Below are 25,500 nucleotides of genomic sequence, written 5' to 3'. Positions count from 1 at the left end.
AGAGACAGGCTGGGAGCCTGGATACCAAACTGCAGCTGTAATTATTTCATCATGAATCATTTCAAATCACTAAAATAAAGCCAGTTCAGACAGGAAACACTAACATCCCTCGTTCTCGTCACATCACAGAGCAAACACACCCTCTCGATCTGGAAGTCTATTTAAGCCACAAAAGATGCTATTTTGTCCTGTGATGTGTCAGTGCTGCTGTTGCCCCGCATCTCTGCGGTGAGAGCAGTCAGAGGATTTTCACACAGTTTTTGCTTTTGTCTGGCAGCTGAAGAGGGCATTTGAACAGCAGGAGCACATTAAGGTAGTGTTGTCTTGGCAGATGGACACTGAACAGTGAGACGTAAAACCAGCAAAGTCGAGTTAAATAACAGCAAAGTAAGCAAACGTTATTTTTTTACATGGCAACATAATTCAGCTAAGTTAAAGTTTATCTGTCATGGAAAATAATCTATTCTATAAAGGACAAAACTAGGTGCTCAAAATGAACTACTATAACCTTTACTGAAGCACGCGGCCCACACTTACTGTAAACAGACGTACAGTGGGTCGTAACTCAAGCCGCGTGTGCGCGTTCGACACAAACACACAGGCACAGTGTATCTGTGCAGATGCTGAGGAGGGGAGTGTGTTTTCTCATCCCCTCCATAAAGCACGGCCCTCTGCATTCTACCAAATAAAGTGATGAGCAGCTCCCTCGCTCTCCCTCGCTCGTTCTGTTTTTTCATATGGAAATAGGAAATAATGGGGTGATTAAATAGAGTCGTATATTAAAGTACAGCTGACATTAGAATTAGCATAATGTGCTCTCGCCTCAGGCTGCATACTTTATTTGCCATCTGCGTTAGACTCCTTTCCCCTGGGAGGGCGCGCGCACACACACACACACACACACACACACTTCCCCCAAGCAAAAACCATGACCCGCTCCCTCCACTGCGGCCAGAGTGAAATGGCGCGTTCTCTATTACTCGCTCCCTGTTTCGTTTGCTCACGCACACACACACACGCACAGACACACACACATTCCAATGACTTCTGTCAGCAGAAGAGAAGGGGGTCAAGCTAACAGAGACGGTGGGGTTGGAGGTGGTTTTTTTTTGAGTGTTAAGGGTCTTAAGATTCACTTAAGATTCAGCACTAAAACAGCTTGTGTGTGTGTCTGTGTGTGTGTCTGTGAGAGAAACTTGCCAACAAAAGCTGAGACACGGGGAGCTGTTATTTTTATTGTGTGTGTGTCTGTGTGTGTGTGTGCGTGCGGTCTGCTATAATTAAGTCAAAAGGCTATACAGGACTGTGGAGCTAAACAGCTGTTCCACCTCTAGCCACTTAACGCACACACACACAATCTTTTGCAAGCAAGAGATGGTGAGCAGTATTTTTCTTTAATATAAATGAATAAATTAATGATTAAATTGATGAATTCTAACAAAGCATTATTTTCTTTCTGTAGATTTTTATAAAAAAAAAAGATTAAATATTGTGTGTGTTTCACAGAAATTTTAAAAATGTAGACTAATAATACATTTCATACATTCCTAAAATATATATTTTTAAACAGGCAAATAGAGAAAACTGTATTTATACTGGAGAAATGTGAAATGAAAAAATATTAGCTTCTCTGTGACGTCTGATAAAAACACATCTACATTAGAACCAGTATTTATATACATGTGTGTGTGCGTCTGTGTGATTTAGTGCGTGTGTCTTTGGCTGCCAAAAAGAGTCATGGCCATGTATACACACACACACACACACACACACACACACACACACACACACACACACACACACACAAATAAGGCTAACAGGGCAACAATTAGAGCAGCATATGTTTTGCCCAGTATCTGAAATGAGTGTACTAGGTCAACACTTCACTGAATACAAGAACAAGCGTATAATTACCATTATCTCTGTGTGTGTTTATACTGGTGTGTAAGGTTTGCTGTTTGGATTTAGTTATATGGCACATCAGTGGTTCTTTAATATTTGAAACTCAAATCTGTTAAAAAATTAAAAAACAAGGTTTCTTCTGAAAATCTGCTGATTTTAACGTGTGTGTTTCTTTTTTGTGGTTTTCTGTCATTATTTTTTTCACTTAATTTCTGCTGCATGACTGACAGATTTGTCATTCTGCTAACACTTATAATAAATATAAGTAATGAATTATACAACTTCACCTACTTTATCAATTTACCATTTATTAACTATGATTATTATAAAATTATTTTAAGAAAAAGTGTTATCATCAGCTATCGCTGCCTCTTGGTTGTTGCCCAGCTACACAGTCAATACATAAGGTTCAGCCCTAAATAGGGTTTAACAAATCTTGGACTGCTCAGTGTTACAGGAAATCACAACGTAGTGTTTTCTGCTCCACGTTATAAAACACTGAGGATTTAGATTAGTTTATTCAGATAAACACATGATTTTATTTTTCTGTCTATGAGTATTCTTGTCCTAACTAATATGACTTTAGCCAATTTATTTCTGTCATCCTTGGAGAAAATCATCTAGCCTGCTTACACACATAACGGTTTATCTATCAAACACACAGCAGCCACATATAGTACACTGTAATAGCAGTTGTTAGTGAGAGAGTCCCTGGACTAAGGGAGCACCTCTTGGTACATGGATTGAGTGTGTGCTGATCTAATGTGACTGTGGAAATGCACTTGTCAAAACATGATTAGTATTAGAATTTATGTGACAAGCTGAGTACCCATAGTCTTTGCAGCTAGTAGCAGTCCGAAGCAGAATATAAAACACTCCAGCACCTCACTGCCTTCCAGCCAAGAAAATTTTACACAACGCGGACACGTTTTTAAAAAGTTATTGTTAAAATCAATTAAAATCATGAATGAGGTCACATTAATGTAGCCTATCTCACAGAAAAGAATCTGTGCTCACATATTTAATTTATTGTTTCTGTGTCTGTTGCAGGTGGAAGAGATGAGCCCTCAAGCTATACATGTACCACCTGTAAGCAACCCTTTCCCAGCGCCTGGTTCCTGCTGCAGCATGCCCAGAACACCCACGGCATTCGCATTTACCTGGAGTCCAGCCCCTCCAGCGCAACCCTCACCCCACGCCTCACTATGCCTCCACCCATTGGCAACGACTCCATCCCACAGTCCCCCCTCACCAACTTTCTAGGGGATAACAACCCTTTCCACCTACTGAGGATGACAGCACCCCTGCTCCGTGAACCTCCTCCAGGCTTTGTAGAGAATCGTCTCCCCAGTACGCCTCCATTTGTCACTCCACCTCCCCGCCATCACCTGGACCCCCATCGCCTGGAACGCCTTAGTGCAGAGGAAATGGGCCTCATCTCCCAGCACCCCAGTGCCTTTGAAAGGGTGATGCGGCTAACACCTATGGCCATGGAGTCCCAGTCTATGGACTTCTCCAGGCGGTTACGAGAGTTAGCAGGGAACACTAACAGCACCACACCACCATTATCACCCAACAGGCCTAACCCTATGCATCGACTACTAAACCCTAATCCCTTCCAGCCTGGGCCAAAATCGCCATTTCTGAGCACTCCTCCATTGCCACCAATGCCCCCAAACAGCACCACCCCTCCCCAGACGCAGAACAAGATCAAGTCCTGTGAGTTCTGTGGTAAAACCTTCAAGTTTCAGAGCAACTTGGTGGTACATCGGCGCAGCCATACTGGAGAAAAACCATACAAGTGCCAGTTGTGTGACCACGCTTGCTCTCAGGCAAGCAAGCTGAAGCGCCACATGAAGACCCACATGCACAAGGCTGGATCCCTGACGGGGCGTTCAGATGATGGCTTATCCACCACGAGCTCCCCAGAACCAGGCACCAGTGACGTGCCAGGTGAGGGCATGAAAAACCGTGATGCTGATTTCCAGGGGGAAGGCAACGAGGAGGAAGAAGAGGAGGAAGAGGAAGAGGAGCTTGAGAATGAGAGTCGACCAGAATCAAATTTCAGCATGGAGTCTGAGTTCTACCGGAACAGGGAGAATGGTTCTAAACCTCTGTCAGAGGAGAAGTCGTCCCTTGGCCTTGAGAAGATAGTGGAAGGTGGGGGGCTCAATTCTATACAGCAGTACAATAATTTGATAGTTGACAATCGTAAACGGATGCCCTTCTCTAAGAGAGCCCTGGATGGCCAACGGGATACTGGAGATGAGGATTCAGTGGCTGGGGAAATAGATGACCACCAACAGGAGAGGACAACCATTAATGGCCGGAACTGTGGCTCCGGTGATTCTTTCTCAGGTCTGTTCCCCCGTAAGCCCACCCCCATTACCAGCCCAACCCTGTCCAACTCATCAAATAAGAGGATCAAGATAGAAAAGGACTTGGACATTCCCCCTGTACCCCACATTCCTTCTGAGAATGTGTACTCCCAGTGGTTGGTTGGCTATGCTGCCTCACGCCACTTCATCAAAGACCCTTTTCTAGGCTTCAGTGACTCCAGACAATCGCCCTTTGCCACCTCCTCTGAGCACTCTTCAGAGAATGGCAGCCTGCGCTTCTCAACCCCTCCAGGTGACTTGCTAGATGGGGGTTTGTCTGGCCGCAGCGGCACCGCCAGTGGGGGCAGCACACCTCATCTAGGTGGTGGCCCTGGTCCAGGTCGACCTAGTTCCAAGGACAGCAGGAGGTGCGACACCTGCGAGTACTGTGGTAAGGTGTTCAAGAACTGTAGCAACCTGACGGTGCATCGGCGTAGTCACACTGGTGAAAGGCCCTACAAGTGTGAGCTGTGCAACTATGCCTGTGCCCAGAGCTCCAAGCTCACGCGCCACATGAAGACACATGGCCAGCTTGGTAAGGAGGTCTATCGCTGTGACATTTGCCAAATGCCCTTCAGCGTGTACAGCACCCTGGAGAAACATATGAAAAAGTGGCATGGAGAACATTTGATGACCAGTGAGGTCAAACTTGAACAAACAGAGAGGGCCTAAAGCTAATTCCCTGTTTCCGTACTCTTTGACTTCAAAATAACAAAAAGGGGTAGCTGGATACTTTTTTTATAAGATATTAATTTTGGGTTAATTTTAATTGTGTCTTTGATTAAATAAACTGCCAACTGAGAAAAAAAAGCGTGAAAACAGAGATCAACTGAAGCTGTCTAAACTGCCTTATGTGGCATTCGTTTTTAAACAATCCGTCAGTTGAGTTATAAAATATATGGAGCCTTTAACTGTGCAATAATTTCTGTATTTATTGGATTTTGTATTTTGGCATGTGCAGGTACATTTTTATTAGAATTTTTTTTATTGTTTTCTTTTCATTACTGTTTTTTTTAAACCCACGTGATATCCTGAGAGTTCCTTAGAGGACACAAATCCATTTTCTCTCTTTTTTTTTGGCCACTTCTTGTAGGAAATTGTATATTAAACTAAATGTGTAATTTCTTGAAAAGCTGAATCAATCTTCAATTTGAAAGTGGTGTTAACTGAGAATGCTAGAATTAGTCTATTTTATGTGATACGCGAACAACAATCCTTTGGCATTGTAGCATGAACTGACTGTAAAACATGTCAATATAATTGGATATATAGCACCGAGTGTCATATTTGACGATAAATGTAAAATGAAAGAGGATCCCAAGGTTCGTAAACCCGTCTCCTCATGAAAACACCCTAACCAGCCGCAAGAAGCTGATGATAGGTAAGGCAGCTGCTGACTGGTACGTAGTGCCGAGCTCCGACAACGCTACAACATCTTTCCCTTTGTTTTGTGTTAATACCATCTCATCTACATTCATACACCCATGCACTCTTTTGCATGAAGCCATATGATCTGTGTTATTTATTAGGAGAGAGCACGAAGCCATGACGAGTATGCGTAGCAAGAAATAGAACAATGAGACCGAGAGAACACAGGGACATCTCAGGGTAAACTGTACTACTTTCCTTTATTTACCTGTTCACTCCTGTGTTGCCCCGTGGCAAACAACTTGCAAAGCATTTATTTCATCATAGGTTGTAATCGTTAGAGACAGTTTTACCCCTCACGTGGCTAAAGTTTTAGCCTTAACATCCACCAGCTCACAAGTGTCCTCTTTAATCTTATGATTAGGTTCAATTCTTCCACGTTGTATGGAATCTGTATGTATTTGGCACACATGGATGGCAATCTTGTGATGGAAGGGTCATTAAGAAATTTACATTTAGATTTGCATAAGCAAAAATTACATAGAGACAGTGCACGTGAAGCCTAAACAGGTCACTGGCAACCTAGTGGATGTTAAGACCTCAAAGTTTTATTTCTAAAATAATAAAAATAATAATAATAGCCAGGTCCCTATGCATTTTGTGCTAAAATACATGACAATTTGTTGAACTTGCTTTAGTAGTAAATTTGGACTTATTGCATTCTAGTGCTTGTACAGTTTGATTGATGAAGCCACCTCTCTAGAAATTTAAATTATTGATTGTTAGTTGAGTGCTGAAATAATAAAATTAATTTATCAGTTTGCCTCATGTCCTGTTGTTATTTTAAAAACCATGAATCAGTTTTCTTTAAGCCCTTTTCACCTTCATAATGGCACTTTTGTCAGTGTACGAACTCGCAGCTCTGAACAACAGACGCACACGTACAGAAATGTACTAAAGGGCCTGGAGCTTGGGATCACCTGGTACTAAAGTGCCCAAGGTTGCTAGGCTTGTCTTTCCCAATGTTGGCACTGTAAATTAAGAATAATAATAATTTATTTGGGACAGTTTTTGTACTGCCGTTCAAATTGACATGAGTGTGCCTTGACCAATGACCTTCCTATTTATTATCTTTGACAAATGCAACATTTGTTATGAAGTAACAAATTAAACGAAAGCTAAAACGTATCAACTTTACTGTGTAATGTGACCGTTAAACAGAAAAATCTAAATTAATACAAACGTAACAATGCTGAGTTTACAATGACGAGTACCCAGCACAACATCAATGTGTCTGTGTGTGTATATATGTATTCATATGTACATATAAAGGCACAAACCTATATAGAGAGTTATATGAAACGAGTCTGTCCCTCAACAGAAAAGTCAAGAAGAGGACAAAAAGCCACACAAAGAGTTAGGGAAGAGACTGGACAAAAATCAGGAAAAGCAGTAACTAAGAAGATCAGAATTTAGTGCACTCTGTCTTAAAATAAGTTTACAGTATTGATACAAGGGTAAAAATAATATGTGTGTGTATGTGAGTTTGAAACATTTCTTTCAGGTTTGCTTTGAAACTTTCTCTGAATGCCAAAGTGGCAACGTGTACATTGTTTTTCCTTTCTTGTGTTCTTTTTTCTTTTGGTGATGGGGTTTTAGTATATAAATATATATGAATATATATTACATTTTTGTTGTTTACTGTAAAAGTATACCAGTATTTGTAATATTGGAGAATGCCTGGGCATTTTACAAGACTATAAAAAGGTTGTTTTTTTAATTCTTTTTACGTTACAGTCCAGTTTAAATTGTGGGTCTCTTAAACTGTTTTTGTCACTGTAATTGTAAAAGTCTTCAATTTTAGTAACTTTTATTCTGCCTTGGGTGTAATTAAATTAAAAAATTATAAAATAAATGAATTAAAAAAATACTGAGCTGTAACACACTTGGATTTGACAGTAGGGTGGTGAGGGTGGAGGGTGGGTCCCATTTTTTTCAGGAAAAAACACACTGAGAATCCTGACTTGTATCTATTTTTCTTCTTCTGGAACGGAGTATTCTTCATGGATGGTTTGAAATACATGTGTAGGCACTTGCTGTCATTCCTACGGAGCTTGTCTTTTAAAAAAACAAACTGAAAAAAAAAAACCTTGTAGACTATGTGCATCCTTTGTGAATAGGGTACTGTGAGTACCTCAAGATGTGTTGATCTTATATGGGGATGCAGAGGGGCCGGTTCGTTTAATGACACATCCCAATCCAACGACGGGCTGTCACAGCCTGTTTCTCCTCTCGCTGTGTGGGACAAACAGAACCTGATGAATTTGTACTGTTGTAATGAATCATGTTGTACAGAATGGGATCAAATAAAGGTTGTTAAGCAGCCTTTTTGCGACAAAAACACACACTGATGTTTTGTTTACTGCTCCATTGGTTGTACATAGTTTTTTATGATGACGCTGTTTTTCATTTTCTTTGACTTTTTGTGATTTCTAACTGGCACTGGCAGTGAATTCCCTGTGTTTTGGGGAAGAGGGTGGACGTGGCTGTTCTGTTTGACCTTTGTGACCTCCATGTCAGTTTTCAGGCACACGCCTCCCACGTTGATATTTCTCGGCATGAGAACAGAGCACAAATACAAGCTGTTACGTTTCTTTATCCTTTGGTTGTTTGTCTCAGTTTGTTCTTTGAGCTGGTTAAACACAAAGTGACCACAGGAAAAAGTCAAACAAATAACAAAAACACCAACAGAACAACACAATGAAGTCATCAGCCTCTCATGCATTCTTAACTAATTTACTAAAGCTCTGAAAACATTGAGTGTAAATTACAACTACGCACAATTAGCACTGCAGCAGTGGACCACAGAAACCACAATCCCAGGAACACAGCCAGCGAGCACAGCGCTAAAGCAAACGCTTGGATGTGATAGCACACATTTCCTGTATTCACAATCAATCAAAAATGCCATACTGGCAGCTTTCCACATGTTTGTGCTGAAACACACTGATAAATATAGTTCTGAAAATACAACGCAGAATGAAGTGAGACGCTGTCACTGTTGGTATGTAATAATGTTTGAAAGCAGAGGGGAGGGGCTTATTTGGAGTAGGGTTGTAATGCTGTTTTCAAAGTTCCTTTATTTAAATACACAAACTCAAAGGCTGCTGTTACATCGCTGAGGTCCGGCCTGTGGATGCCATTGGCTGATTACAGTAAACGTGACTTTCAGACTTCCTCTGTCTGCTTCTGCTTTTTTAATCAAGACCACTGAAACCAGTCAACTCATCAAAGTTTGTTTGTTTGCTATTTTCCACACGGAGTCATTATTGAATATTTAAAATGTAATTATACAACATGATAAAAAATAATGTCAGTGCAACTCATAAATAACTTTAATATTTTACCTAATTTAATCAAGTGTTAAACAATGTACTTTATTACTCTGTCGACATGATTACACTGGACGAACACAGCATATAAAATAGTATTTTAAATGAATAATAACGTATTTAAAAATGAACTGAAAATTATGTAAATAATGAAAAATGATGATATCATAAATAACTGTACAGTTATAGACTCTCATCTCATTTCAGTCTCTTTTCAGTTTAATTTGACAAAACACACACACACACACACACACACACACACACACACACACACCAACTGAAAGCAGAGGCGCTCTGATTTATTTTTTTGGACCAAGATAATCAATAAGTAAAAATCGTATATTGTGATTTTGTCTAGTTTTGTTGTCAAGTGTAATTTTTTGCATCTGTAGTTAAAACTACAGTGGAAACAGTACACACAGGCCTTCACAGATAAACTATACATACATACAACATTTTAAGCACTACATTTATTTATCAAGAAAGTGGACAAAACATATACCTTATTGATAATATGATAATATAAACAGAATCACTGAACGTGGGAGCATACTTCAATCCCCATTTTAATTACTACAAGTACACCTTCAGTGAAAATATAACATCCAGTTTATTCATCGAATTTGACAATAACCATATTTTCTCTTGCTGCCACACAAGAGGTGGCACTGCTACCTCTTAAAATGTTGAACCCTGTAATCAATCACAGAGGCTCAATATGTTTCAGATATGACAGTGAACAAATGACAAGTCAGAGTAATTAAATTGCATTCAAAGACACAGAGGAAGTGTTGTTTTTCTAATAAAAGAAGCGCAAACCAGACAAGAGGAGATCGTTTTGTTGTTTCCGTCTCTCAAAGCCCTGCACTCCTGCGACTGTGAGTGGCAGCGTTTACAATGAAAATACAAAAATCTACACGATAGCTGCTAAGATAATACATGTGTGCATCAGCCTCTCCGTCTTCTTAGAAAGGCAACACACGGGGAAAATCAGTCCCTAAAATGAGGTCATTAATTCTCTCATCACCTGCTTCAAAATTTTTACATTTTCCCTCTTATTTTGATTTAATTTCTTCTTTCCAATTCCACAGCAGAGAAGAGGGTGAAAAAGAAATCCAGACCCACAATTAGACCGAGGGAGGTAGGAATGCGGCGTTGGACAGACCCAAGCGAGTTGTGATTTGGCTTGAGTTTCAAGGCAAATGGGTAATTAAGGCTTTTCCCTGGCCGGCCTGCACTTTGAAGTCCCCTACAGGGGGGATTATCCCAGCCAAGAGAAAGACAGTGAAAGCAAAGTAATGAGACCCAATAAGAGGGGAAGAAACGGAGAAAAGGAAGGAGTGAAGGCTTGCTGAGGAAAGAGATTAAAAATCTAATCATTCATTTTAACACAGGCATGCATTGCAGGCAAAATAATGCCTAAATTCCAAGGCCTCCCAAGCAAACATTGAACAATCGTGATTTAATTAATGGTTTAATTGACATAAAATTAATCGAAGATGATCGAGTGGAGATTACGGAGATATCTGTGTTTGATGTGAATAGTTTGTCTCTGGAACATCTGGTCGGAAAGAAAAGCAGAAACTTTTTTGACAAAATGTGACTAACACACACACACACACACACACACGCGCACGCACACACACACACACGCGCGCGCGCACACACGCGCGCGCGCGCGCGCGCACACACACACACACACATATTTACTGTTTTTCAATTGTTCCTTGCATCGTAGTATATCGGCTCTCTTAACATCTAGCAGGTCATTGGCATGGTTACATTTGGCTTTGATGTAGCCACATAGGAACACAAAGTAGAAAATGTTACATTTATTCTAATTTGACAGTTTTTTCCATTTACAATGAAAATACAATAAATAAATGTGGAGGATCTTAACCAAGCCTTACCTCTAGCCCTAGATGGGTCTGGTGAATGTTAAGAGGATATTATGTTATCACAAATCCTAACAACTGGGATACACTATTGTTTTAATTTGAGTTAACGAGTGTTCTGCTGGACTACAAAACTACAGACCAGGCTGCTCCCCTCTCTGCTATTATCAACCCCTTAACCTGCTTTTAGAACTACCTAAAAGTGTGTGAGCAGTGGGGGGGGATTAAGGCAGACAGACACCTCTGGTTATTCCGAGGGATGGAATTATTTCAAGACCCTGACTGGCTGTCAGCACACGCAGCGCCTCCTCCCTTCTCGTTATAAAAAAGCAACTTCAAATGACTTAAGCTGCTGGTCGTCAGCACCAAAGCCACACTGTTGACAGGTACAGTAGGGTCTTAAGCCTTTAAGATCAACGGTGCTATTCTCCCTGACAAAATCCCCCCGAGGGCTCCTCCCTGATTGGATGGCAGAGGAATGAAGCATGGAAGTAGAGAGGTGTGGCGGAGACTGAAAAAGAAGGGTCAGATGAGAAGGTGCGAGGAAAGGGGCAGAGAACCTGGGGCCATCTGCTTAATTATGGCAGAGGTTTAATAGCCAATCGAGGAGGATTCTCTCAATGTGTCTGCTAATTATTAACATTATCATTCAGCGGCCTCATCCCTTGTCCAATCGGTTGTCGTGCCTATTTCACGGCTCTTTCCAAAAACACGGCTATCTGTGCCACACTTTCACTGTCAGTTTCTGCCCTCGAGACTTTTCCCAGATTCACAAATAAGAGGAAGAAGCACCGCTGCCTCATCTTCACGTTGCAAACCTAGGAAGAGAAGTTAGCTAATTGTTAGCTACGTGCTTTATACGTGCAGTGACTTGACTCAGCGTGTTGCTGCAGTCATTTGTTTCTTATTGTATCTGTGCATTGTTCCGACACAAAGCCTTACATCGCTGTCTCTGAAATAAATAAATCTTAGTGACAAAGGAGAAGCTATCGATTTATTTCAGCTCACAATCACAGCCACTTAGGTGATTACCCAGATAGTGTGTCATTATCTGACTGAATCAAATCTCCATATGTGGGAAAACCAGCTAAATGTGATGAGGATTTATGCTCTGTAACATCTTATATATTTGAGTCCTTGTTCTGTTCTGAATGCTAGGAAAGTGATCGGCAGGGTGACTTCTTGAAGAAAAAATGGCAGAGAAGGAAAAAGAGGGAGTTAGCGCTGCAAGTCCTGAAGGCGCAGTATAAGAGGTGCACTGTGTCTTTTTGATATTCAGATTTGCCTGCCTACACACAGCATTATGACACATTTGGATGATCGCATTGTAGGATTAACGGGCCTGCCTTGTCATTTTCAACAACAATGCCACGATTTAGGGATGCTATTTCACACACGGCGCTCCGCATTAACGCTGGCCCAAAGATTTACATAAATCTTTGTCTTAAGATGAAAGCAGAGAGGGGCTTGAGACAATGAAGTTAAGCTTTAGAAATGAGAGATGAGAGGAAGGAGAGCCGTCACCGGGCGTCGGTGGCGGAGGGAAGGAGGGAGGAAAGTTTGAGGATAAATCAACCAGTAGTTATGTTGATTTGGCGAAGACTGTGCCTCTTCCCATTCTAGTTGGTGTCCATGTGGTAGAAATAGAAATAGGAAATTAGCATTTCCATATCTAAAAAGGGGTCAAAAGGAGGTTAGATAAATGGAGGTGAAGGTGATGAATGTGTGTGATTTAGTGTTGTGTCCCTGAATGAAAGCCTTCTTCTTCCACATAGGAACTCTGTCTTTTAACCCCCCTCCCCTCGCTCCTTCTGTCCTCTAATCTCCTGGCCTGCAGCAGTCACTGGAAAAAAGTAGCCTAGATTGTTGTGCCTCCCCCCTTCTCCTTGATTGGATTCATCCTGGCTGATTGAGAATCTGCTTACATTAAAGCCAGTGAGAAAAGCGATAGGATCAGATAGATCTGACCACTGAAGGCAATTTTTTTCCCTTTGAAATTCAGAGGAGGTTCTGGTGGTGGGGAAGGATGGGGACCAGATTATGGGGCAAGTGAGACAGTGACAGAGAGGTGAAGCATGAGTGACGCTATCAGCTGCATTATCGCTGTGCTCCAACCTTGTTTCATTGCCTTTATTTCACAGACTGGCCCTGTTGAAGCTTTTCAGGAAAAATACGAGCAGGGGGTGAGCCAGTGTTCTCTGAACCGTATACACACTGACAACAAATGATCATTATCATATCAAATACAAGAATATATGTGGAGGAGGTACATTATAATTTAGACAAGCAATGTAACAACGCAGCTGCAAAACATATGAAATCCACACGTTTGGTTATCTTAGTGGAAGTGGAAGCTGTAAAAGCCTTTAGTGTTTTAGATACATAAATATATACCTGGTGGTTCAGCAGCTGATTTAACCAAAAAAATCTGTGAGATCGATTTTATTGGTAAGTGAAGACTGATGTAAAAATATTTGATCACGTCTGGAGGAAGCCATGCTTTCCCATTATTCACTGTCACAGTGACAACGCAGTCAAGGCCAGCACGCACACACATACAGATGGACACACCTTCCCATGTCAGCCGCGTCCCTCCTTTTCTGTTTTCAAGCCCATCTGTCTCCTTTAGATTGCTTCTCTCTGTCATTCGGCATTATTTCTCTCTCACTCTTCCTCTATCTTTCCTAATCGCTCTTGGTCATCTCCATTTTTCCTGCCTCATTCTCAGTGTGGTAGACATCCTCTCTCCTTACCCATACCCCAACACCCCCAGTTCTACTCTATGTCCTCCTTACAGACCCCCACTTCTATCCCCCTTTCATGTGATAATAAAATACACTAATGGAGCTGGAGTGACGTACCACCTTGAACCAGCAGGGAGGTTATTTACATCATGGAAGCGGGCTGGTGGCAATTGTGATGGGCTGCCTCGATCAGTCAGCCATGACAGGGTAGGCGAGACTCATCTGATAACGGAGAGAGTGAGGAAGCTGAGGAATGGAGGCGAGCTGATGTTCTGGAATCTTTTCTCTTGTTCGGTTGAGTCTTTTCATGCCCCTCTTTATTTTCTCCTTTGTCACCTTCCCTTCATGTTACTCTTACCTCGACTTTTTTTTCCATCATGTCTTTTTGTCTCACATTCTCTCCTGCGCATCTTCCTCCTCACATTTCTTCTTTATATTTCCTGTACATACTATAAAGTTTATGGAGCTGAAATTTCTCCAGGTAGACACCTAACCCTAAACAGGTCACTCATGCATGTTAAGAGAATAATAAAATAGTCTCTTTGGACGCCTGGAGCACTATTTTCCCTTTTTGCACCTTGTTATTTTAGATATATATCCAAATGGACTCAACTTTGATCTCCAGAGTCCTGTGCTTGAGTTCATCCTGCCTATTGGCCTTGACAGAATCAGTGTCCGATGTTGGGTCATGTCAAATGACTTGACTACAACTACAGAACAATGCAAAAGGTTTTATACTTTGTTAGGAAACGTGGAAACAAGTGCAGCAATTTCTTGAAATGTGCAAACATACATGGGAATACAGTAGGCTACAGGCTATGTAAGGCAAGAACACAGTTTATGTAAATGGCCTGTATTTGTACAGCGCTTTACACATCCAGTCATTCACACTGGTGATGGTAAGCTACGTTGTAGCCACAGCTGCCCTGGGGCGCACTGACAGAGGCCTCTGACCACCACCAAGTAGTGTCTCGCCCAAGGACACAACGACCGAGACTGTCGGAGCCGGGGCTCGAACCGGCAACCTCCCGATTACAAGGCAAACTCCCAACTCTTGAGCCACGATCGCCCCATGCGTATGTAATTCTAATCAGCTTGAAAGTCAGTATTTGGTATGACCACCTTTGTTCTTCAACATAACCTGAACTCTCTGAGACAAGACAGTGTTCTTGTAATTTTTTGAAGTTGTCAGGTATACTTCTCCAGGCTTCTTGAAGAACATTTTAAAACTCTCCTTTGATGTTGGCTGTTTTTTGTTCCATTCTTTGTCAAGATAATCCCACACACATTCAATAATATTGAGGTCCAGGCTTTGAGTGTGTTTTCTATTTAGTGATGCCAGAAAGCACATTTTCTTTGCATTAGGAGAAATGTTTCGTTACTCATCCGAGTGACTTCAGCGCAGGCTGACTGCAGGTTTCCTCAATGTTAGAATATCTCATTTGGATAATGACCAAAACTAACAATGTGGCATGAGTTCATCTCATTACTGCTGTTGGGCTAAATTGTCACGACCATTGATGAATAACCTAGAGTACCAATCACAGAGAGTTGGGGAATGGCTGCAATCACAAAATTGTGAGATGATGAAAGATGTGCCTTTAGTTCAGAGATGTTTACTCCCTTTCCACATAAATGGCCTTTTTGACTCCGCGCTCAAACCAGCGTTCCTCCTTGTCCAGGAATTGCACATCTTCACCACTGAAAGAGTGTCCACTGGCCTGTTGGTGTACATAAACTGCAGAGTTCTGGCCTGATGAGGAAGCTCTTCTGTGTCGTGCCATCCCCTTAGCCAGAGGTTGTTTAGTTTCCCCAACATATAATACATGGAAATTAATATTCCCCAGTAACGATGGCAAGATTAAAGAAAGAAACTAAGAAGGCTAAGGCTGAGAAACTAGCCTGTCATCTTTTGTATCCTCTGTGGTTTATTTGATGCTTGTCCACTGAGTATGTGTGATTCTGTAAATTGTAGTACTCACTCAGATTGGATTTTTACTCAGGTCTCCCTTTTCTCTTTGTAGGGTAAAGACTAGAGATTTTTTATGTCCGATACCGATATCATAAATTTTGATATCTGCCAATACCGACATGAATCCGATATAGTGTTTTTTTAATCAATAAAACTGTTTTTTTTTAATATCTTGCTGCTTTTTGTATAAGTTCATACTCAAGTTTAAATAAACAACAACACTAAAGCTATTCTGTTATACCTGTATGTAATAAATACAACAAAATATTTCATAGTTCAGCAAAACTGATCAATCTAATAAACTTAAACCTGCTCCATCCTCCCTATTCTGGTATTTTAAAGAGTACTTAGCAGAAATATTAAGCAACCTAACTAACAGGGTTGCAAACTCCCAGCAAAAAAAAAAAAAGGGAATCACCGCCCACGCTCCACCTCATGATGCTTAATCGATGTAATCAACCTTAATTTGATGCAGTGGAGAAAAAAAAATGCAGAGAAATAAATTATTTTTCAAGAATAATTAAATAGATTCAACATCTTTCTTCAACAGAACTGCAGACTGCACAGATAGTATCTTCCCAAAGGAAAAAGTAGTATAGCTTACTAGGGTATATTAGACTTAACAGTTACTATATACAGTAACGGACTTCTATACATTTTACATCAGATTAAAACTTTGGGTGTGAGATTCGGATAATTATTTATTAAAAGCTCGACATTTTAAATGAGAATAAGAAAGAAAAGTATGTCTTTGTGCCCCCTTTTCCCTGTTAATGCCCTATCGGCCCCCCTGGCTAAACTTTGCTAGATCCGCCCCTGCACAGTTACGTCAGCTGTGTAGAAAAAGCTCCTGGTGTAGAAAGTAATATTAAATACATTCTAACAACAGCTGATCAAGCTTAAACGTGCTGCTGTTGTTCAGCCACTGGTTTCCTCTTTCTGATGCAAAGTGGGCCAAAAACAAAGAAGAGAGACGATCAGCTGATCATTGATCAGTTTCATGATTGAAGTAGCAGCAGGAGAGGGAGAGAGAGGCAGTCGCTCCATATATCGGTTGTTAAGCTTAACGTGGGAATGCTTTACAAACATTCAGAGATGAACTTACACACTTGCTTTACTTCTCTCTGGGATAACTTCCTCGGAGATGAAATGCTGGTTTGGTAGCGAGGCTCCAAATACACACAGCCGCTCTATCACGTGAGCACACTGCTGCGATGTGCTACGGTTATGAGCCGAGTTACGCCGTGTTGCCAGTTTTGTGAGGTGCTTTTTTGATATTTAATGGATCGGATTACATTTTTTATTTCTTTCTGATATCCGATCCAGTCATTTAGGTCAGTATCGGACCGATACCGATATGTAATATTGGATCGGTCCATCTCTAGTAAAGACCATACAATATAAAGCACATAGAGGCAACTGTTGTTATGGTATAGTGCTAAGTAAGTAAAGTGAACTGTGTTCAGTTGCAGAACCAAGAACACCAATACACAAATACTGTATGTATTTTAACAAAGTTGGTACACAGGTGTTTATGAATCTTAGGTAAATCATATTGACCTTGCATAGCGCCTCCTGGGTTTAATCTGGTATGAGTTCTGGTCAGTAGCATTGTCCTGTACCTGCTCCAGACAATGTATCACCCTTTTCTTGTAGCCACCACCTGGTCTTGCTTCAGGGGTTCAACTATTGTTGTCACTACGCAGTGGCAAAAGTTTCTCATGATACTCAGTATGGTTTAACAAAACTGTGCACCTACCCTTATCTGCTGCAACGATGATGGCACTGTCTTTATTACACAAGTGCCTTTTCGATGTTATGTTGGATGCTAGTTTTACTGGATCTCAGTGCAGCATTTGATACAGTTGACCACAACATATTACTCAAACGACTGGAGAACTGGACAGGTCTTTCAGGAACTGTACTAAACTGGTTCAAAACATACGTAGAAAACAGGAAATACTTTGTATCAATAGGTAACTTCACATCTGAGCAGACAAGTATCACATGTGGAGTTCCCCAAGGTTCCATCTTGGGACCCCTTCTGTTTAACATCTACATGCTCCCACTGGCACAGATTATAAACAACAACAAAATAAACTATCACAGCTATGCAGATGACACACAAATATATATCACAATGTCACCAGGAGACCGAGGCCCTGTACAGGCTCTTGGTAAATGCATTGAGGAAATCAATGACTGGTTGTGCCACAATTTTCTCCAGCTAAACAAAAACAAAACTGAGGTAATAGTCTTTGGCGCCAAAGAAAAACGATTACAGGTCACCAGAGAACTTCAATCTATACACCTAAAAACCACAAACCAGGCGAGAAATTTGGGTGTAGTGATGGATGCAGACCTAAACTTAGAAAAACACATTAAGACAATAACAAAGTCAGCTTACTATCACCTCAAGAATATATCAAGGATAAAAGATCTGATGTCTCAACAGGACCTGGAAAAACTAGTCCATGCATTCATCTTTAGTAGGCTTGATTACTGTAACAGCATCTTTACAGGTCTACCTAAAAAATCAGTCAGACAACTACAGCTCATTCAGAACTCTGCTGCTCGAGTCCTCACTAAGACCAAAAAAGTGGACCACATCAGTCCAGCTCTGAGGTCCTTACACTGGCTGCCTGTCCGTCAGAGGATAGACTTTAAAGTTCTGATGCTGGCCTATAAAGCTCTGAATGGTTTAGGACCAAAATACATCAATGACCTCCTGACCCAGTATGAACCATCCAGATCCCTCAGGTCATCTGGATCCGGTCTTTTATCAGTTCCCAGAGTCAGAACCAGACACGGAGAAGCTGCATTCAGCTTTTATGCTTATCACTTCTACCTCTTCTTAAAGTCAATAAAGAGTTCTTTTACTGATGGCATGAAGTTGGCTTTAATGTTAGTTGTAAGATCTTGGGGTTGTTACAGCTTCACCTTGATCACAAACTACGCCACCGTCGAACTAAAACATAACATAAAATCCAATGAGATAGTAAGACGAGTGAATTAAAGACATAAAATGATCTATATAACATACAAACATACCTCGCTGGCTGACCCATGCTTTGAGGCAGAAATGAGCACTTTACAGATACTTTTAAGAAACAACTTTCTCTGAATTAAATTGGCTTCTCTTGCTTCAACTTGCCATGCTCACACATCAACATGGGCGTGCATCTCCCTCAGGTGCACCAGTGGAACCAAAATGCAGTACAATAGTTCCTACATGAGAATTTTCACAATAAATGACCTAATGGCATATAAAATATGCATAGTGCAAAACAAAATACATTAACTGAAAGTAAGGCAGTAAAACTCCCACCAAATCACAAAACTATTGTGATTTCTACTTAAACATTATAATAGGAACATGTTTACAATTTAGCATTTATTCTGCTTCTAGCAATAACACAGTTTTGTGTACTGGCCTATCAAGGTACACTGGTTTGACAGTCCTTTTGCCATCCTTATCCAAGGTTGAATCACTGAGCAAAAGCTTAACCTTTCTAATTCTTCCATCTGCACTTGGATATATCTCTGTTACTCTTGCCAATTTCCACTTGTTCCTTGGAGAATTGTCCTCTTGGAGAATAACAATGTCATTCACCTTTGCATTCCTTTTATCTCTTTGCCAGATTTGTCTCTGTTGAAGATTGAGAAGGTATTCCTTTTTCCACCTAGTCCAGAATTCATTGGCCAAAAACTGAACTTGGCGCCATCTCCTTCTTAGGTACAGGTCCTGGCTCACAAATTCACCAGGAGGAGGTAGAATAACACTGGACTTCATCATGAGAATATGATTCGGTGTAAGAGGCTCTAAATTTGGATCATTTAGGTTCTCTACTGTTAATGGCCTGCTATTCACAATAGCCATGACTTCATAAAGAAATGTTCTGAGTGAGGAATTGTCAAGTCTCTTAGAAGTGTGATCCAAAATAGAAGTTAAAACACTTCTAATAGTTCTAATTTGCCTCTCCCAAACACCTCCCATGTGACTTGAAGAGGGGGTGTTCAGAACAAACTCACATCCATATTGTTTCAACTGTTCTTTGTCAAAATCCTTTAGTGCATTCAAAAACTCTCCCTTAGCACCAACAAAATTAGTACCTTGGTCACACCTAATTTGTCTTACATGTCCACGAATAGAAATAAAACAACGTAATGCATTCATAAAGGCATCAGTGGTAAGGTCATCCAGCATTTCAATATGTATTGCCCTAGAACACATACATGTAAAAAGAAGACCATACCTTTTAAGTTCTTTTCTACCCTCTTTTACATAAAAAGGTCCAAAACAGTCAATGCCACAGTAGGAGAATGGGGGTGTTGCTTCCATTCTATCCTCTGGCAGATCGGACATCCGTTGATCTTGAGTATGTCTCCTGTACTTTCTGCAGGTTGTGCACTTGTAGATGTGAGAAGCAACTGCATTGCTGCATCCTGTGATCCATAGTCCATTGGAGCGCAGCTCGTTGACAGTTATTCCTCTTCCTTGATGTTGCACCTTTTCGTGGTAGTGTTTAATAAGTAAAGACGACACATGACTTGATTTGGGAATAATGGCAGGATGTTTGATATATGGGTGCAGAGTTGCTCTTGTTAAACGTCCTCCCACCCTGAGCACTCCCTGCTCATCAACAAATGGACTTAGGCTGTACAGCTTGTGTGTCTTATCCTTCAGTTGAATGTCCTTTCCTCTAGTTAAGTCCTTGATTTCTTTGCTGAATGTGTTTTCTTGTGCAAGTTTTATTATGAACAGTTCTGCCCTTTGTCTGTCCTCAACACTTGTGTTTTCACCCTTTGTTTGGGTGAGTCCTTTAAAATCCTTCACAAATTTCTGTAGACGAGCAATAGCTTTAACCGCTCTTCTCCAGTCTGAGAATTTGGTGAGACGGTCTAGTATTGTTCTCCTTTCTTCTACTTTGGTGTTGAACACATGTACTGTTTTTAGCTCTGGATCATTGGGCTTGACTTCCGTAAACTTGCCATTTTCAACAGGTAGCTCGCTTTGCCACAAAAACTCTGGACCTTTAAACCAGTTAGAGTTGAGTAGCTGTTGGACACTGAGTCAACAGGTAGCTCGCTTTGCCACAAAAACTCTGGACCTTTAAACCAGTTAGAGTTGAGTAGCTGTTGGACACTGAGTCATCTTGATGCATGGTCTGCAGGATTACTTTCAGATGGTACATGATGCCACTGTCGTGGGTCTGTGAGTGACCGTATCCTTTGAATCCTATTTGCCACAAACACGTGAAATCTCTTTGCATCATTATTCACGTATCCCAACACTACCTTGGAATCTGTCCAGAAGTGTTCTTCAAGATCACTTATCTCCAGTTCATTTCTTAACATTGCACTTGGTCTTGCGGCAACTACTGCAGCCGTTAATTCAAGTCTAGGGACAGTAGTGACCTTGGTTGGGGCTACACGTGCCTTTCCCAGGACTAGGGCACAATGAACATCACCCTTTGATGTTACTGTTCTTAAATAACTACACTCTCCGTAGCCTGTCACACTAGCGTCTGAAAAATGGTGTAATTCACACTGTGCAATGTCTGTGTTTGCAGGTAAGACATGTCTTTGAACTTTCACCTTTGACAGGGTTTGAAGATCTAGGAGCCAGGATTCCCACTGTGTGCTGAGATCATTTGAGAGTGGCTCGTCCCATCCAACTTTCTCTTGACATAACTGTTGCAGGATTTGCTTTCCTCTTAGGATGAACGGTGCCACAAATCCCAGTGGGTCATACACTGATGCTATTGTGCGCAGAATTCCTCTTCTTGTCATTGGGTGCTCTTTTACAGTTATTCTGAACTGAAATTCATCAGCAGAAATGCACCACTGAACACCAAGAGCCCTTTCCATTAATGGCTCTCCAAGTGCCAAATCTAAATCCTTAATACTTTCTGCACACTCTTCTCTCGGCAATGACTTTATCACATTTTCACTGTTTGATATGAACTTGTGTAATCTTAGTTTACCTGTGCTACACAGTTCTCTTGCCTCTTGGACTAGTTTTATGGCTTCTGACTCTGACATAACACTAACAAGTCCATCATCTACATAAAAGTTCCTTTGAATGAACCTTACAGTGTTTGGAGTGAACTTTCCCTCACCTTGCGTGGCTAGATGTTTTAACCCAAAGTTGGCACAGCCAGGAGAAGAAGCAGCGCCAAAGAGATGAACCTTCATTCGAAAGACTGAGGGTGGAACGCTTAGGTCACCATGCTCCCACCACAGGAAGCGTAAGTAGTCCTGGTCTTGAGGTGTTACATGAAACTGGTGAAACATGCGTTCCACGTCACACATTACAGCAACGGAGCCCTTCCTGAACCTACAGAGCACTCCCACCAAAGTGTTTGTGAGGTCAGGCCCTGTAAGCAGGTGCATGTTCAGCGAAGTGTCTTGATATTGTGCAGAGCAGTCAAAGACTACACGTATCTTGCCGGGCTTCTGAGGGTGGTATACCCCATGGTGGGGGATATACCAAACAGGTGTATTACAGTTCTTTCTCCGGCACTTTCTCTGCGTCACCACATGCTATCATGTTCGCCATAAAATTTGCATAGTCTGTGTAGTACCTTTGGTCCCTTTTGAATCTGCGTTCGAGACTACTTAAACGTTGCATTGCACTTGGCATGTTATTGGGAAGATCTGGCCTGTCGCCCTTGAAAGGCAGTGGCATTTCATAGTGTCCATCTAGCTTTTGCTGTATTCCTTCTTGTAGCTTTGTAATAAAGCGGACATCTTCTTGCGAAATGCTTGTCTCTTCCACTGCTCTCTCTGTAAAGTCTGATTCAAGTGCTTTGATTACATCTGGAAATGTTACTTCCTTTACTTGTGTCTTGCAGATGTAATGAACCTTATTCTTTAGTTTTGTGGGTGACTCAGTCTCTGGTATAACTTGTTTTACAATGATGCGGTGACTTACTCCAATTACATCATTACCTGTATCACATGAATCACAGTAGCTGATGATGCTCCAACCCAAATCTGTTCTCTGAGCGTATGGCTGGTTTTCTTCACCACATACGACCTCTCTGGGCATTAAGGCTTGTGTGCAGTTGTACCCTAAAAGGAGTCCTATATCACAGTCCAAAGGGGGTGCAATATGTTCAGTGAGATGCTCCAAATGTGACCATGCCCTTGCAGTGTCTGGAGTAGGAATATGACTACGATTAGCGGGTATAAAGTCCCGTGTGTAAACAACTGGTACAGTGAGTTTCTTCTTGGAAAACAGTCCTCTTATTTGCAGAGCTTCAAGTTTTGTGCATGGTACAGTAGTTTTCTTGGATGACATTGTAGATAGATTGAGCTTAACTTGAGTTTTGGTTGTGTCCAAGTTATTTGCTACTTCATTAAGAATAAATGAAGAATCACTCTGTGTGTCCAGCAGAGCGTAGATCAGTACTTCTTTACTTGGCTCATTTTGTGTGGATACGTAGACTGGGACTATTGCAGATGTCTGTGTGTTTTTACTTTCATGAGTCACTCTATTAGATGTGGTCTCATTGACTATGTCTTGTGACTGTGTTACCTGATGCTGGGTTTCCTTCAGTTCACTTACTTGTTGCTCTTTAGGTTGTTCTTTCTTTGCCTCTTGTCTTTGTCTTTCTTCATGCAGGCATGTAGGATGCCGTTTTGAGCATGTGTTGCATGTCATCTTGTTGCTGCAGTTCTTGGAGAGATGGCCACTATTTAAACAGCCAAAACATAATTTTTCGCCTTGAATAAATTTGACTCTCTCAGCGACAGGTTTCTCAGTGAACTTACGACACTTGTGTAAGCCGTGTCCTGCTCTTTTACAAAACACACAAGAGACCATGCTTCTTTCAGTAGAGTTAGTTGTGAAGATTTTCACTGTATCTTGTCTCTTAGGAATGGGTGTAGGTTGAGGTTTTGTCTTTGGTTGGTCAAAGTCACTTTGTCTTATGGCTTGGTATGATGTAATGGGATTACATGCGATACTTGCCTCCATTGACAGGAATGTTACAAAGTAACATTAAATATGCGTTTGTCTTCTTCTTCAAGCATTTGCATTCTTTCTCTGTACTTCTCTTGTTCTGTCATTATCTGAAGCACAGCCTTTGTGGCTTCATACTCTGCTGCAGCTTCTTGTCTTTTGGAGGAGGAACCATTAGAAAGAACTGTATTGGCTTTAAATGGACTATGAACTGAGACACTAACAGAGCTAGAGGATGTAAATATAGAGCCTGCATCAGGCCATACAATCTCCTCTTGAGTTTCTCCTTTAATGTGACATTTGATCTTTTGCAAAACTACTGTAGTCACTGATGTGCATTTGTCTATCTTGGAACGCATATCATGAGGTGGTCCATCCATTGCTCTGTATTCATCATAAATATCATTAAGCTCGGCTGCTTCTCTTTGTACAACGTTCATGTGACCTTCAAGAATGTCAGGTGGATCTCCTTTTATAACAGATTTTTTTGCCACTTTGATTAATGCTTTCCATCTGTCATAAATACTGTCAAAGCGACGTTGCAACCCTTGTAACCTTTGATTATGGAATTCTTTTCCTTTTTCTGTGAGCATGCGAGACCTTTCACTTCTACGTTGCTCTATTTGCACTGTTTGCTCTAAAGAGGTTTCATCCACTTGCCTTGCAGCTTGTTCTGCACTGGGAGCTTCAATTTCTGTCTCATTTGTGTCTGACATTTTGTTTTTCTTGTAATGCACTTATTTGTTGATGCAAAATCTCCCTTTAACTTGACTTGAGTAATGAATTGTGAACTTGGGTGCATTAATTCCCTTCTTGCTAACTTGTGATGCTGTTGTTGTCAGGCTTAACACAGTTCCTTATTGTTTCTCCTTCCTTGTGTCATCTTTCCAAACATAAACTTTAATGTCTGGCTTCTGGACATCTTTATGAAGAAGCAACTGTGAACTTGTGTGTCCATTAACATTTGCAGCAGCTTGGTCCTTGGTGCACTGGCACGATGTTGCCACCAGGGGGCCGGGAATCATGCAGGTCCGAGTTCGACTATCACTTCTACCTCTTCTTAAAGTCAATAAAGAGTTCTTTTACTGATGGCATGAAGTTGGCTTTAATGTTAGTTGTAAGATCTTGGGGTTGTTACAGCTTCACCTTGATCACAAACTACGCCACCGTCGAACTAAAACATAACATAAAATCCAATGAGATAGTAAGACGAGTGAATTAAAGACATAAAATGATCTATATAACATACAAACATACCTCGCTGGCTGACCCATGCTTTGAGGCAGAAATGAGCACTTTACAGATACTTTTAAGAAACAACTTTCTCTGAATTAAATTGGCTTCTCTTGCTTCAACTTGCCATGCTCACACATCAACATGGGCGTGCATCTCCCTCAGGTGCACCAGTGGAACCAAAATGCAGTACAATAGTTCCTACATGAGAATTTTCACAATAAATGACCTAATGGCATATAAAATATGCATAGTGCAAAACAAAATACATTAACTGAAAGTAAGGCAGTAAAAATGCTCCTTATATCTGGAACAAACTCCCAGAAAGCCTCAGATCAGCTGAAACACTCAGTTTATTTAAATCCAGGTTGAAGACTCACCTGTTCTCAGCTGCATTTGAATAAAGCACCAAATCCACACTTTTAAGCTTAAATTTCAAAACTTACATTTAACTACTGATTTTATCTACTGTTCTGATTTTATCTGTTTTGATTTTATATACTGTTGTTTGTTTGTTTGTTTGTTTGTTAATTAGTTAGTTAGTTTATTTGCTTGTTTTATTCAATTTTAAATCATGCTTTTTATTTGTTCTAGTTTCTAATGTCTCTGTAAAGCACTTTGAATCACCTTGTTGTTGAATTGTGCTA

The 25,500-nt window shown here is 40.9% G+C and overlaps 1 protein-coding gene and 1 long non-coding RNA gene across 2 annotated transcripts in view; one reads left to right on the top strand and one right to left on the bottom strand.

Moving 5' to 3' along the window:
• bcl11ba (BCL11 transcription factor B a) overlaps nucleotides 1–8,306 on the top strand; it is a 36,028-nt gene extending 27,722 nt beyond the window's left edge. The window contains exon 3 of the mRNA XM_085441409.1: nucleotides 2,953–8,306. Coding sequence (XP_085297535.1) covers nucleotides 2,953–4,952 — 2,000 coding nt within the window. The 3' untranslated portion in view covers nucleotides 4,953–8,306. The remainder of the gene's footprint in view (nucleotides 1–2,952) is intronic.
• Nucleotides 8,307–24,709: 16,403 nt separating this feature from the next.
• On the bottom strand, nucleotides 24,710–25,134 carry LOC146685328 (uncharacterized). Its single transcript, XR_014916851.1, has 2 exons — nucleotides 24,878–25,134; nucleotides 24,710–24,794 (listed from the first exon to the last, which is right to left on the bottom strand). It is a non-coding gene; the product is annotated as an uncharacterized LOC146685328 (long non-coding RNA).
• Nucleotides 25,135–25,500: the final 366 nt, after the last annotated feature.

This window comes from Copadichromis virginalis, linkage group LG19 (genome assembly GCF_057382275.1).
Source record: "Copadichromis virginalis isolate Kocher_CV1m ecotype Utaka linkage group LG19, C_Virginalis_male_GT1.1, whole genome shotgun sequence".
NCBI lineage: Eukaryota > Metazoa > Chordata > Actinopteri > Cichliformes > Cichlidae > Copadichromis > Copadichromis virginalis.
Note: the sequence above shows the minus strand (reverse complement) of the source record. Positions and strands in the feature narration are given on the sequence as shown.